Below are 16,411 nucleotides of genomic sequence, written 5' to 3' on the forward strand. Positions count from 1 at the left end.
GTATGCATTTGCCTTATCAACTGTGCTGGTACGAGAATATAATCTAATGACACATTTAATTCAGACATTATTTCACAGCCAAACAATCAACTTTTTTGTTGTGGTAATATAATTTTATTAGACTACACGACCACCCTTGAATGTTAGTCTGTGATATGTTAGCGTGTCTTAAAATTATATGATATCTTTAATGTACAGGCTGCTCCAAATTGCTCTGAAACAGCTTTAATTCATGTAGCTGATATTTTGACAAGAATTGCTTCTGTAGAAGAAGGACTTATTCTACTACTTTATGGAGAAAATATGAGCTCTTCTGAAGAAAAAAGGTATGTTTCTGTTTTGAATTTGTGGAATTTTTTAGCATATTTTCTCATAACTGATTTAAAGTTTCCAAAAATTTCGTCATATATTAATGAAAATCGGGATAACTATTTTAGATATAGTTAGGTGTCCTGATCAACTGCTGACATATTAGATCATCAGAAAGTTGCAGGAGTAACCAGGATTATGGATTATACAGGCAGAGTAGGTCTTGATGTCTGTAACTTCAAAATAAGAATAGGAGGAGGGTTCACTCTACATGGGATCTTTTTTGCTTCCTTGGACTGTACTCTTTCAACTTCTAAAGCCACACATGATTGATTTCAAGTTATACCACACAATGGAAATGCTGACTACTTCCACATCTTCCTTCTCTAACCCCTACTCAGTTCCATCTCCTGGCTTAGCCAGTGGTAACATTTTGGTTATGCTTCCAGACTTTCTCTGCACCTATAATGATGCATCAAGTATATATGTTCATATTTATAGAATTCTTTCTCATTTCAAAAATGGTGTATACATTACTCTGCAGTTTTTTTGTGTGTAACCAAAGCATCTTCCTAGGTGAATGAAACATTTTAATAGCTCTATGATACTTTTTTGTATGCTTTACCATAATTTATTCAAAATTCTCTGCAATTATTGGATATCAAGTTGTCTTTAGGATTTTGCCTTCATAAATAACACCACAGTGAGTGTTCTTTTATCCTGTTGAAGTGGTAGATTACATTAATTAACTTTTTGAATATTGAACCAGCTTTGCATACCTAGAATAATTGTTTTTATACATTGTTAAATTTGATTTGCTAATATTAGTAGAGGATTTTTGTCTGTGTTTGTGAGAGAGATTGGTCTGTAGTTTTTGTGATCTTTGGCCTTACTGTAAAATGCTGGTCTCATAAGTTAGGAAGTGTTCTGCGTCTATCTTCTGGAAGAGATTTGGCATAATTTCTTAAATGTTTGATAGAATTCACCAGTGTACCTATTTGGGTGTGGTGTTTTCTGTTTAGGAAGATTATTATTTATTCTATTTCTTTAATAGATATGGGTTTGTTCAGATTGTTAGAGTTTTGGCAGGTTGTGTCTTTCAAGGAATTGGTCCACTTATCTAAGTTTTGAATTTGTGGGCATAGACTTTTTTTTTTTTTTTTTTTTTTTTTACAGTATTCCTTTATTACCCTTTTAAAGTCTATGGGATTAGTAGAGACAGCCCCTCTTAATTCTGATGTTAATTTGCTTCTACTTTTTTTTTCCCCTCTAACCTGGCTAGAGGCTTTTCAATTTTACTGATCTTTTTAAAAAACTAGCTTTCCCCCCCTCTGTTCATTTCCTGTTTTTAATTTGACTGATTTCTGTTCTAGTTTTTATTTTCTGCTTCCTTTTGGATTTAGTTTCATTTTCCATGGTGAAAGCTTAGATTATTGAATTTTAGGTTTTCTTTCTAATATGTGCATTCAATGATATAAATTTCCCTCTAAGCATTGCTTTTGCTGCATCCGACAATTGAGTTGTGTTTTCATTTTCATTAGTTCAAAATATTTTTAAACATCTCTGGAGACTTCTTTGACCTATGAGTTATTTATGGGTCTGAGAGTATATTTTGTATGATTTATATTTTTAATTTGTTAAAATGTGTTTTATGACCCAGAATGTGGTCTCTTAGTGAATGTTATGTCTTATGTGAGCTTGAGAAAAATATATATTCTGCTATGAAGTATTCTATACACACCAGTTACATACTGTTGGTAGTTGGTGGTGTTCAGTTCAGCTATGTCCTTACTAGCTTCTTGCTGGATCTGTCAATTACTGACAGAGGGGTGTTGAAATTTCAGACTATGTCAGTGAATTCATCTTTTTCTCCTTGCATTTCTGTTAGTTTCTGCTTCATGTATTTTGACACTATTGGGTGCATACACATTAAGGATCGTTATGTCTTTTTTGGAAAATTGACCCCCTTTATTATGTAATGTGCCCTTTGCGTAATTTTCCTTGCTGTGAAGTCTGAAATTAATATAACTACTCCAGCTTTCTCTTGATTGTCAGCATATGTCTTTCTTCATCCCTTTACTTTTAATCTATCTTTGTCATTATATTTAAAATGCGCTTCTATAGATACCACATAACTGAGTCTTGTTTTTTTATCTAGTCTGACAGTCTTTCTTTTAATTGATTCTTGTCATTTAGAGTGATTTGATATGATTGGATTAATATCCACCGTATTTGTTACTGTTTTCTGTTTTGCCTTTATTCTTCCCTTTTTTTGTGTGTTCCACACTTTTTCTGCCATCTGTTATTTTTTTTTCCATCATGTGTTTTAATCTGTTTACATCTAGGAACATACTGTCTTTCTGATAATAGTCACACAGGACCAAGGTCTTTTCATGGGTCACCGTTTAATCCTCACAGTGGCTAAGGAGGGGGCCTCTGGGGTCGTCTTCATTATATAGATGGAGACTTTTTTTTTTTTTTTAATTTATTTTATTTGTGGCTGTGTTGGGTCTTCGTTTCTGTGCGAGGGCTTTCTCTAGTTGCGGCAAGCAGGGGCCACTCTTCATCGCGGTGTGCGGGCCTCTCACTATTGCAGCCTCTCTTGTTGCGGAGCACAGGCTCCAGACGCGCAGGCTCAGTAGTTGTGGCTCACGGGCCCAGCTGCTCTGCAGCATGTGGGATCTTCCCAGACCAGGGCTCGAACCCGTGTCCCCTGCATTGGCAGGCAGATTTTCAACCACTGCGCCACCAGGGAAGCCCTAGATGGAGACTTTGAGGCTTGGATTTCCATAACTTTGATTTAGTATAAGAGAAGTAGTTTTTTTGTTTCTTAATTGGTTTATTTTTGACCTATTTTGCACTAATGAAAAATTTCTTTTTTCTGCTATACAAAAGTCACACATACTCCCGACAGTGAACTTGGGAAGGAGGGACGGAGCATTAGTAACTAAATTGAGAGGCAGCACTGAGTGAGGGTTAGTCGCATGTGCCCTGGTTCAGACCACTTGGGTTCACATCCTAGCTCCACCGCTCAGTCATTCCTCACCTGTGAATTAGGGATAATCAGCACTACCTGACTCACAGGGCTGTCAAAACTTTAAGCCAGTTACTACATGTGAGGCACTAACGGTTAGTTAGCTTTTAGTGTGCGCACATGTGCCTTATAAAAAGTGGGCTTGTGCCTTGTGTGGTGTTTTCTTCAAGTACTTAACAAGTTTTGTAGCAGGTAAGCTTTCTGAACTCCTACCTTTGAACAGAATAAATACATTTTCATAGTTGATTGATAGCTTGGCTAGGTGGGGAGACTGGAAACATTGTTACATTGCCTTCCTGCGTCCACTATTGCCAAGTTCCATGTCTGAGTTTCTTTTTCAGGAGCCTTTTTTTTAAAAATTTTTTTATAGTATCCACTACAAAGTAAAGCGGTGAACTTTATTTATTTATTTTTGGCTGCATTGGGTCTTCGTTGCTGCGTGGGCTTTCTCTAGTTGCGGTGAGCGGGGGCTACTCTTTGTTGCTGTGCATGGGCTTCTCATTGCGATAGCTTGTCTTGTTGCGGAGCACAGGCTTCTAGGCGAACGGGCTTCAGTAGTTATGGCTCATGGGCTCTAGAGCACAGTCTCAGTAGTTGTGGCGCACAGGCTTAGTTGCTCCGCGGCATGTGGGATCTTCCCGGACCAGGGCTCGAACCAGTGTCCCCTGCATTGGCGGGCCCAGGGCTTGAACCCGTGGCCCCTGCATTGGCAGGCAGATTCTTAACCACTGTGCCACCGGGGAAGTCCCCAGGAGACTTTTTTACCTCTGAAACTTTCCAGGACCTGATGTTTCTTGAGGGTATGACTTACTCTGGGCCTTTTTTCCTTTTCTCAGGCATTAGCTGGACAATTTTAGGGAGAGGACTTGCATTCTTTGTCACAGGGGACTTTGCTTCTGTTGTGAGTTTGATCACTTTCTCTGCTTCTGTTTTCTCTTTTTGGTGCTCCTGTGAATTGGATGTTGAATTTCCAGGGGTGATCCTCTGGGTCCCTTAGCTTTTCCCTCATAGTCCTGCCTTTTTGATCTTTTTTGTTACATAGAAGATGTTCTTGGATTTATTTTGATAGTGACTTTTACTTTCTAAGAATACTTGGTTTGATATTTTTTAAGCTTGTCAAATGGGCCAGGTTTTCCATGCCTGGCTTCCCAGATCCTGTAGTTTAGTTGGGGATGGGCCCTTCTGGTCCAGAATGCTGACTTCAGCCCCTCTCGAACTTCCTGTCTAGTTGGACACCTCATGGCTGTCCTCAGCTATGCCTGGCTTCCAGCTCTGAGCCTCTTAGGCTTACCTTCTCCAGAGCAGCTCTGTCCAGTAGAGCTTTATGTGATGATGGAATGTTCTAGATCTGAACTGTCTAGTAAGCTTACCACTAGACACTTATGGCTGTTGAGCACTTAATATATGGCTAGTGTGACAGAACTGAGTTGTAACTTTTATTTGCTTTTAAATTTAAAAAATTAAATGTGGTTAATGGCTATGGTATTCACCACTCTAGAGAATAAACCTCTAGCCTTTCGGCAGGATGGGGAATAGGGACTATGGGTTGGGAGACCTTAGACTACTACTCCTGTGTTCAGCCCCACCTGCATCCTGCCCTGGGCTGTTCTTGGTGCCTGAGACCTCTGGGCTTGGGCTGTGCCTTGCTTCTGCTCGGTTCTGCAGGTCTGCTTCTTCCTGGGCTGCTCCTCAGTTACCACATGTCTCACTGCTGCTTTCCACCTCTAAGTCACTGCTGACATCTTTTGGCTATTGTTCTTTCTTCTCTTTTCCATTGTGGGTTTCTATCTCTTTATTTCTTGGTCCCTGTTTTTCTGGGGCTCGGGGGGAGGGTGCTGAGATATGCATGTGGTTTAATCTGCCATGAGTAATCTGTTTTCCTGATCTTCTATTCTTGCTTATTTGCTGTGATATTCTTCCCAAATCACTCTCAGCCCAGTAGTTAGCTGTTCTTTTCTATTGCTTGAGTTCTCTTCTTTGGGTTCAGCTTTTCATGTTATTGCTTCTTTAAGACAAAATGGATGTAGACAAGGGCTCTGCCACTGATTTTTTATAAGTTGGAGAGTTTCCAGCTAGACCTTTCCTGAACAGGACTTTGATCAGCAGCTCTGTGTGGACCAGTGTGGTGAGTTGACTGGCAAATTTTCTCTGAGAGAATAAGGGCATTGCTGGGAGTTTTCTGTTATATTGAGGACATTTCAGATGCCAGAATAAAGAAGACTTTTATCTTAGGAGCTCACTTCTCTCTCTGGAGAAGCCTTCACTTTCCCTAAACATTTGTTCAGAATTTTGCCCTGGTATAAAAGCTGCTCATGCTCCTGAGGTGAGTGTGGGGCAGGGCCAGAGCAGACTCCTCCCCGCTTTGGGCCCCACTGCATTTGCTGACTCTGAGCTCAGAGCTCCATCATGGACTCTCCTCTTCTGCATTCCAGGCAGGGTTTTTATACTGTGGGTTTCTCTGCCTCTGTAATCTGGAGCTGCGCCTTCCCTGTCTGCCTTCTCCCAGAAGTCTTTAAAACCTCTTTCTCTTCCCATTCTTGCCATTGTTCAGGGGTTTTCCCTTTTTTACAACTGTATTCTTATTTTACTGGGTTCTCATGAGAATTATCTCAGTTGAGCATTTTTTTCATGTGTTTGGCCATCTGTATGTCTTCTTTGGAGAAATGTCTATTTAGGTCTTCTGCCCATTTTTGGATTGGGTTGTTTGTTTTTTTGATATTGAGCTGCATGAGCTCTTTGTATATTTTGGAGATTAATCTATTGTCCATTGCTTCATTTGCAAATATCTTCTCCCATTCTGAGGGTTGTCTTTTCATCTTGTTTACGGTTTCCTTTGCTGTGCAAAAGCTTTTAAGTCCCATTTGTTTATTTTTGTTTTTATTTCTGTTACTCTAGGAGGTGGGTCAAAAAAGATCTTGCTGTGATTTATATCAAGGAGTGTTCTGCCTATGTTTTCCTCTAAGAGTTTTATAGTGTCTGGCCTTACATTTAGGTCTTTAATCCATGTTGAGTTTTTTTTTGTGTATGGTGTTAGGAAGTGTTCTAATTTCATTCTTTTACATGTAGCTGTCCAGTTTTCCCAGCACCACTTATCGAAGAGGCTGTCTTTTCTTCATTGTATATTCTGGCCTTCTTTGTCATAGATTAGGTGACCATTGGTGTGTGGTTTTATCTGTGGGCTTTCTATCCTGTTCCATTGATCTATATTTCTGTTTTTGTGCCAGTACCATATTGTCTCGATTACTGTAGCTTTGTAGTAGAGTCTGAAGTCAGGGAGCCTGATTCCTACAGCTCCTTTTTTTTTTTTTTTCTCAAGATTGCTTTTGCTATTTGAGGTCTTTTGTGTTTCCATACAAATTGTAAAATTTTCTGTTCTAGTTCTGTGAAAAATGCCATTGGTGATTTGATAGGGATTGCATAGAATCTGTAGATTGCTATGGGTAGTATAGTCATTTTCACAATATTGATTCTTCCAACCCAAGAACATGGTATATCTCTCCATCTATTTGTTTCATCTTTGATTTCTTTCATCAGTATCTTATAGTTTTCTGCATGCAGGTCTTTTGCCTCCTTAGGTAGGTTTATTCCTAGGTATTTTATTCTTTTTGTTGCAGTGGTGAATGGTATTGTTTCCTTAATTTCTCTTACTTTCTTTGTTGGTGTATAGGAATGATTCCTTTCCATAGCTTCAGCCCACTTTTTTAGTTTGATTTTTATTCATCAACTCTAAATTACGTATGCACACAGTGAACATGCAAGGCTTATTATAAAAAGTTCCTTCCTTGTTCTCCAGCGGCAGCTACTTTTGGCTGCTTTAGATGTTTCCTTTAGAGCTTACATCTAGATCATTAAATAATGTGCTTATAATACTTTTAGATTTTAGTTTAAGGTATTATTCATTGACTTATTACAATGATTTATATCTCTCTCTCCTTATCTCCCCCAACCCACCTGCATGTACACATCTAGTCTCTCCCTTCCCTCTATCAGTGCAATATCGTTGAGCCAGTAGTCTTGGTTGGAATCATACTGTATCTACCTTACCATGAGCAACCTTCACAACCCAGCCATATCATTACTTTCACAACTTATTTTCTTTGGAGTTAGTTTTATTTCTTTTGTTGGCATTAATTTTCAGTGTACTTAACTTTCCTAACTAATTATATCTTCTCTCAGTATATTCAAATACTAGACAAATTCTATCAATTTTTATCAAAGCCTTTTTTAGCCTTCTGATCTACTTTATTCAGACTAGTTCCTGGCTTGGTCTGGTGCATAGCTTTTATCCTTGTAACGACCTTTATCATCACTACAGGATGGCTTTTTCCCCACCTCTTTCTGGAAGCTTTTCAGTCTTCTGTTGCCTGTTAGTATTCTGCAATTTTATGATGTTTCCTGTTGAAATTCTGTTCTTAACCTATTTGATGGACTTTTTTAATGTGAAGATTTATGTCTTTCAATTTAAGAAAAATAGTTGGATTTCATTTCTTTTTTGTCTCTTTGCTTTTACACAATATGACTTTTTTCATATGAAATGTCCAAAATAGACAAATTCATAGCAACAAAGTGAATTTGTGGTTGCTGGGGGCCAAAAGTTGGGGCAATGATCTTCTGTTTTCTCTTAAACTCTCATTGGGATTTAGACTTTCCTATCTGTTCTATGCCTTTTTTTTTTTTCTTTTTTTTTCTTTTTTTTTTACTTTCTAGGAAATTGCCTCAGCTTACTTTATTTTCAAGCACTTCTGAAATTTTTATTTCTAGTTCTTTTTTAAGAGTACATTCTTACTCTACCACCTATTATTTTAATTTGTTTTTTATTTTATGCAAGTTTTAAAGGTTACTTTACATTTACAGTTATTACAAAATCTTGGCTGTATTCCCCATGTTGTACAATACATCCTTGAGCCTGTCTTACACCCAGTAGTTTGTACCTCCCACTCTTCCACCCCTGTATTGCCCCTCCCCCTCCCCACTGGTAACCACTAGTTTGTTCTCTTATCTGTGAGTCTGCTTCTTTTTTGTTATATTCACTAGTTTGTTGTATTTTTTAGAATCCACATATAAGTGATATCATACAGTATTTGTCTCTCTGTCTGACTTATTTCACTTAGGCTAATGCCCTCCAGGTCCATCGATATTGCTGCAAATGGCAAAAAATTCATTTGTTTTTATGACTGAGTAGTATTCCACTGTTTGTGTGTGTATGTGTGTGTGTGTTTGTGTGTATACACACACACACCACATCTTCTTTATCCATTCATCTGTTGATGGACACTTAGGTTGCTTCCATTGTAAATAATACTGCTATGAACACTGGGGTGCATATATCTTTTCAAATTAGTGTTTTTGTTTCTTTTGGATATATACTCAGGAGTGGAATTGCTGGGTTATACAGTAGTTTTATTTTTAATTTTTTTGAGAAACTCTGTATGGTTTTCCACAGTGGTTGCACCAATTTACGTTTCCCACCAGCAGTGTACGAGTGTTCCCTTTTCTCTACATCCTCGCCTCTATATCCTAACATTTGTTATTTGTGTTCTTTCTGATGATAGCCATTCTAACAGGTGTGAGGTGAAATCTCATTGTGGTTTTGATTTGCATTTCCCTGTTTATTAGCAGTGTTGAACATCTTTTCATGTGCCTATTGGCCATCTGCATTTTTTCTTTGGAAAATATGTCTATTCGGTTCTTCTGCCCATTTTTTAATCTGGGTTTGGTTTTTTTGATGTTGAGTTGTATAGGCTGTTTATGTATGTTGGATATTAACCCCTTATTGGTCATATCATTTACAAATATCTTCTCCCATTCAGTAGGCTGTCTTTCATTTTATTGATGGTTTCCTCTGCTGTGCAAAAAGCTGTTAAGTTTAATTAGGTCCCACTTGTTTATTTTTGCTTTTATTTCCTTTAGGAGATGGATCAAAAAAAACATTGCTATGATTTTATGTCCAAGAGTGTTCTCACTAGCATCCTATTCTTGTTTCATGAGTGTAAGTTCTTGTTACCTCTGTGAAGGTAATGAAGTTTTCATTTGTCATTTTTATTTTTCTGTTCAGATAGACTTTTGTATTTGTTATCTTGGTCTCTGAGTTTTTAAATTAGATTTCTTCAAATATATTAAAGTTAGTAAAAAGCTGCTTGAAACTCATACAGGGAAGTGGGACTTGTCATTTGTGGCCTTTGCTGAAGGGGAACCTTGCCATGGTATTGTTTGAGGAACCTCTAATGTAAGTATCTTTAGTCTTGTCTTTGTTCTGGTCAGAGTCCATAAAGAGGCTCTTACAGTTAGCTGCCTGAAGAGAGTATAAGCCTAGTGAGAGAAGAACACTGAAGACCACTGAATGGAAAAGGTGATGGGTCTCAAGCTTTAGTATATAAAACTTGATTAAATCCTGTGCTGCTTGCTGTCAGTTTTAATCTCTGCCTAACTTCCAAGAGGTACAGGGTTGACTACATGGAATGTGAAAAGAATCTGGAGGTCAAATTCCTTCTTAAACTGAGTTTCAGGCATCTCTGTTTTAGGTCCCACCTGTACCCCCAATTATAGAGATTTTTGGTGCCACCAATTTGAGTTTTTTGAGAGGTTCTATGAAATCATGTTGATTCCATTTTCTACACTGTGGCTGATCATTCAGTTTTTCTAGGCTCTGAATTACTCTTTTATTCTAGGTTCCAAACTTTGTTACTATCATATCCTTTTTTTTTCCTCCTTGTCCTTGATGGCTGCATGAGCCTTCTGAAAATTTTGTTTACTTTTGCATTTTAATATTTCAGGAGGGAGCAGATGTGAATGTATGTGTTCAATCTGACATAGTTAACCTGGAAGTCTTTTTCTTATCCATATATAACAATTCTTTTAAAATTATGAAGACTAACCCTTTGTCATGAGTTCTAAGGCTTCTTTTTATTGTCCATCACTTCTCTATTTAAGTTTTTTTCTGCTATGTAGACATCCTTTAATTGTATGATTTCTAGATTTGTTGTTGTTTTTTTTTAAAGTGTCTCCCTCACATTGAAGTTAAACAGATAAAGCATAAAACGTTAGAACTTCTTCTGAATTCTCATTGTGCAGTGGTCAAGGGTTTCTAACTTTATTAGTGAAAAACTGGATACATCTCAGATGTCCAACAACAAGAGGCTAGTTGATTAAATTATGTTTATACAAAGGAGTACTTAGCAGCTGTATAAAGGGGATGAGGAATTTTTTATGTACTGCTATAGAATTATCATCAGAATATATAAAGTAAAAAACAAAACAGAAGAATGTTTATAGAATGCTACCTTTTGTATAGTAGAAGGGAATATGAATAAATACAATTATATTTGCTTTTTCAAAAGGGAATGATAAAAGAATAAGCTGAAAAGTAATAGTTTTAGAGGAAGGGAAGAAGTATATGGATCGGGAGGTATAGGTATGAGACATCTGGGATTATTCCTTGATTGTACCTAGGTTTAACTTAGGAATCATGTATCTGTTTCATATACTAAATGTTAAAGTTAAAAAGTAGAATTAAAAAAAAATTCAAACAAATGGAAATAAGTGAACTTAACTACCAGTCAAGTTAGTGATATACCCATGCAGAGAAAAGCAGTTCAGTCAGATTAGGTCACTTGAAGTACATTGCTTTAGGTATCATCTTTTAGTCCTACAGGTGCTCATATAATTGCCCAGTTTTCGAAACAAGTTCTTGATGAAGATATTTCTATTTTTGCTGGATCGGAAATGTTTCCTGCGGTTAAAGGAGCTTTTACTTCTGTGTGTCGTCAAATATATTGTACATGTGAAGGCTTGCAGGTTTTAATTCCTTATAGTTTGCATGAATCTATAGCAAAGGCATGGAAGAAGGTAAGTATTTTCAAACTTCTTTTTTCTTCTCTTCAAATCTTTATTTCAAATATGGTCACTATTGTAATATCATACTACAGTTAAAATATTTTACTGGAACAAATATGACTTCTTTAGCACCACAGTAGTTCAGGGGACATAATGCTTTCTTATTTGGCACAAGATGATTTCAATACATCCTCTCCCCATAGCACAAAGCTCTGTGACCTAACTGGGCACTACAAAGTCTTTTCTTCTGAAAGGAGAGCCTTGAATAAATTGTCTCTGCATAGACTGACCCTTTGGAAGTTATTTCTGAGCAATTTTTACAGATAGCTGGGTTTTTGTTGCATACACTGGAGATCATAATGTAGCAACAGTCAAATATAGTATATTTGACATATAGTATATGTCAGTATCTTCCCCCCACCCCATTTATATGCTTCATTTATGAAATACTTTACATTATATTTAAGAATCAAATAACTTAAAATTTGCAGGTAATTTAATTTTTAATTACATTGAGTCAAATATAAAAATGTTGCATGAGAGCTTATGAATAACACTATCAGTAAAAAAAACAAAATGTAAATTTGTTATATTTTAGACAAGTTTGCTATCAGAAAGAATTCCTACTCCAGTACAGGGTTCTGATTCTGTTTCTTCGATAAGCCAGGAATCCCAGAACATGTAAGTAAATCTGTTTTTTCACATTTGCTGAAATAATTTCAAAATGAGGAATGTAATAGAATACTGTGGCAAAAACATTTTATAGGAAGCTAGATGTATATATATAATATATAGGATCAAGGAAAAGTACACCTAGGAGGAACTTTAGCCATCATATATACTTGTACCTTTTAAAAGAAGAAAAAATAGCAATATTTATTATACTTCAACCTGTATTTACATTTTGGGTTAGGAAATGTGACATGTTGTAGTGTTTCCAGAAAACTTGGAGAATTACCAAATACTAAAATTGGAAATTCAGTAGAAGTAGAATGTTTTCAAATGCCAGTGAAGTCCATTTACATTTAAACTATAACTTTCCAAAATGTGTGGGGTACATTTTAGTTAGATTTTGGCACTGGAGAATTATTTAAATCAGTATTTATAGTAATTTTTTAATTTAGATGTTTCCATGTTGTTTTCACATATATCAGTAGGATATGGAGTCAGATTAATAGGGAATATATATATATATATATATATATATTTTAAGATCTGGTGATGTGTTCCTGGAGTCTCTTTTTAATTGAATGTCGGCATAATCTACAAAGATAATTAGAACTTTAAGTGATGTTTAGTTAAGAGAAATTTAAAAAGTCACCATTTTTCTTTAGGTAGGCATAGTTTAACTCAAAAAAAAAAAAAGTCAAACAAAGCCTTTTACATTTCCTTAATGATGTAATCGTTCAACAAATAGTTAATTTTCTAAAAATCAGTTATAGTTTTTTTTTTCTGATATAGTTGTGAAACTTAAATCGACTGCCATCTTTTTCTTTGCATGAGGGAGTGAGTAAAAATGTTGCTGCAATTCATTTTTCAGGTAATTTCTAGATCTGTTTTCTTCGATCTATGATTTATCATTTTCATTCATGCGTTCATTTTCTACTCATTCATTCAGCCATTTATTGGACCAAGTACTTTGCTGAGTTCTGAGTATACCTATATACCTTAGAGAACTTATTGTGTAGTGTAAAATACAAATAAGTTAATACAGTGTGGCAATATAGCATGCTAAATTTATGATAGGGGTCATTCAGGGTCCTTTGGGAGCTAACTTGGGGAAATCTTTCCAGAAGAAGTTGTTATTAAACTAAGTTAAAACGGATACATGGATATTAACTGTCTAAAAAGGGGAGAACATTATTTCGGGTGGAAGAGATAGTGTGGTCAACAGACTAGCAGTGAGAGGGAACATAGTCAATGTATTTAACACGTTTTACTGTCAGTAATATTTTTAGATTCTGATGTTAGAGTCTGAGGGAACTAATAAATTATATGTCACTCCTTCTCTCCTGTGTTGTGAACCAATTAATAGAGATAAAGAAGTCAAGGAAATCAAAACACTGAATAACATAGGCTTCCCAAGATCAGAAGAATTAGACAGATTTACCCTTCTTTCACTATCAGCAGTGGATAGGCTTCCATCACCCCCAGAGGCAGAGCTTACAAAGATCAAACTTAACTACGTAGTAGAACCAAGCAGACTGTGTGCTTCCTACAGGTAGCTGGGTCACAAAGAAGTGGTGGACTGGAGGAGAGGCATTGCTTAGCCAATCATGCTTAGGTCATCCTACAAATCTCCTGAGTCCCTTCTTCAGTGGGGAGGAGTGAGTGATTAGGTGGAGAGAGGCAAGCAGTGTTAAACTGGGTGGGGAATGTGCTCCATGTGTAAACTTGATGCTAGGGGAAAAGGAGGTTCCTTCAGTATCTGATATTACTGTCTTAGAAACAAAGGTTTAATAGTTTTTGATAAAATACAACGGTTTTCATTTTTGTCATCAAAATCAAATGATCTCATGGAGTTGTTGAGTATCTTCTGCATTGATTGAAAAGTTGGTATGAGATGGGCATTATTTGTTCCATCGTAGTTTGGTAAAACTTGAGCATAAAATCATTTTGGCCAGTTAACTAGACTAACTTGTCTCCAGCATGTAGCAGGTGCTTGATAGCGTGGTTGAATTACTGAATGAATAACACTTCTCCTACCACCAGGCACTGGTTTCTAAATAAGGACACTGATGGTAAGACTGAGATCTTAGTCTTATTGAGTAGGGTAAAATGAAGAGTAAGTTGTTAAAATCTATATTTTTGAGCCTCTGACAGACTAATGTTAGGCATTTTGATCTTATTTTCTGACAGTGTATGTTGGGGATTTCCTTTCCATCCTTTCATTTAGTGGTGCTTACAATACTATAGAGAAGGTAGAAGCTGCTGTGTAGTCATCATAGGTTATGTCTTAAATCTAGACTTTGAAATGCAACCCCAGATGAAATTTCTACGAGGCTAGTTTGATATCGGTGATTGCAGTGACTGCAAATTACTTAGGGACCATCCTTAGGGTGACTGTAGAGAAGAATGTAATCACAAAAAAACTAATGATGCCCAACCTGCCCCAACCAATTACCAAGGGACCTTTGGTAAAACTAGAGGTTGAAGTAATGGGGGAATCTTTGATCTGCAAAAACAGCCTATGATCCCAAAGAAATAAACACCTAAAACTTAATTGCCATGAGAGTGTCTATACTATGCACTCTATAATATCTAACCATTCAAAAAATGGAGTTCTCATAAGCTAATAAAGCAGTGTGATCATTGCCTATTGTCCTAGGGGGGAGGGTTCTCCAAGGACGATAAACAAATTCAGTAGCTTAGATCTTCCTTCTGTTTTGAAACATTGAGTGTCTTCACTATAATTTGAAGGGAGAATTAAATGCTAGGTTAATAGGAGAAACGATAAACTGAAGTATATTAACTTTCTCAGAATTATATGATACAACCTGTAAGTTTTTTGCCTGTGTTTTTACTTGGGGGGAGTCGGGGTAGACTTTTTAAAAACAATTTCTTTAATGGCTAATAGTTCATTCAAGGTTTTTATTTCTGCTTGAGTGACTTTTGCTATATTTTCTAAAAAACATTTTTTTAATCTGAATATTTACTTTTTTGGTGTTAATTTGTACAAAGTATTCTCGTGATGTTAAAAAAATTTCTTTAGCTGTAGTTATTTCTCATTTTTTGATTCATAGTATTTTTTGCTGCCCCCCACCAATTTATTTGCATTAGTTTATGCAAAGACCAGTTTTTGATTTTGCTAATGTTCTCTTTCCCTCTCTATCTTCTCTCCTTCCCTCACTTTAGTAATACAGGAAAGCAAGTGAAAGGGGATTGAGAATGGATATTAAAAGAAGGAATCTACATCAGCCATTCTAACTTTAAGACATTTTGATATGTAGCACTTTCATTATTAAGCTCTTATAAATATTGAGAAATTTCTATCTTGATTTTACTCTTTAAATCCATGAAATATTTGGAATACATTTAAGTTTCCAAACGTAGTTTGTTTTTTTTTTACTACTATATTTTACTGTTGACTTCTAATTCATTTCTGTTCTTTTCAGAAAACATAGATTGTATGATATGTATCCTTTTAGGTTGGTTGAGATTTTGTGTTGTAGTACAGGGTCAATCAAAACAAAAATCTGTCCTTGCTTGAAAAGACTATTTTATGTTTTTTATTGGAAGTAGAGATATTCTAAGTTTTTAATATTTCCACCAATATTTTGTTTTGTCTGCATATGTATAATCATTCACTATAAAAGTTGATTTGTCCATTTCTCTTTGTAATTCTGGGGTTTTGTTTTACATACTTATATTTTATGCTATTAGGATCATAATTCACTGTTTCTTGGGCACTTTTTATTATATAGTATTTCATTATGCTTTGCCTTAAGTTTTATCCTGTATATTACTAATAGTGTAAATATACTTGGCTTCAGTTAGTATTTGCAGAGTACATGAGTTAAGAATGTGTCTGATTGCAGATAGCTCAGTAAGGCTTTCTTTTTTCTCATAAAGCAAGAAATCTCATGGAATACTACCCAGGCATTGAGTTACTGATGTGGTTTGAGACCCAGCCTCCTTTTCTTTTTCATTATTAATGTTTTTGGGGGGTTTTTTGCCCTCAAGTTTGCACAATGGCTAACCTCTAGACTTACAGCTGCTTTTGAAGAGGAAAAAGGTTGTAGAGACAAATGGCTTCTTTTCATGATGCTTTGTCTTTTATTTAGGAAAGAAGTCTCTTCTCATTAACATTTTTTGTGAACATCTTACTGGATTTGCTGTATGGCCACTTCTTGCTGGATGGGAGTTGATGAAAAAGGAATTTAGATGGAGGTTGGGTCAGCCTGTTAACACGAAGTATAATTTTCATCCCTTTATTTCCTATCGTTCAGAACAGTAAATTTTGAATTTTTATCCAGTCTGACAATCTCTATTTTTTACTAGATGAGTTGAAGTTTTTTACATTTTCACAATGCTGATATTTGGGGCTTATTTTTCTTATTTTGTACTTTCTATTTATATTCTATTTTCTTTGCTTTTCTCCCTTTATTGCCTTATCTTAGATCAATAAATTTTATCCTGTTTTTCCCTTGGTTTTGACTTTATAAGTCACTGTTTTTCTTTTTTTTTAAGTGGTTGTTCCTAAATTCTCAATATACATATTTAACCATATATTTT

At 35.9% G+C, this 16,411-nt stretch overlaps 1 protein-coding gene across 1 annotated transcript in view; it reads left to right on the forward strand.

The window, feature by feature from the left end:
- Window positions 1-16,411, forward strand: part of TBC1D32 (TBC1 domain family member 32) — a 186,016-nt gene that overhangs the window by 52,617 nt on the left and 116,988 nt on the right. The window contains exons 16-18 of the mRNA XM_061206963.1: window positions 199-326; window positions 10,987-11,188; window positions 11,775-11,857. Of these exons, the coding sequence (XP_061062946.1) occupies window positions 199-326; window positions 10,987-11,188; window positions 11,775-11,857 (413 nt within the window). The remainder of the gene's footprint in view (window positions 1-198; window positions 327-10,986; window positions 11,189-11,774; window positions 11,858-16,411) is intronic.

This window comes from Eubalaena glacialis, chromosome 12 (genome assembly GCF_028564815.1).
Source record: "Eubalaena glacialis isolate mEubGla1 chromosome 12, mEubGla1.1.hap2.+ XY, whole genome shotgun sequence".
NCBI lineage: Eukaryota > Metazoa > Chordata > Mammalia > Artiodactyla > Balaenidae > Eubalaena > Eubalaena glacialis.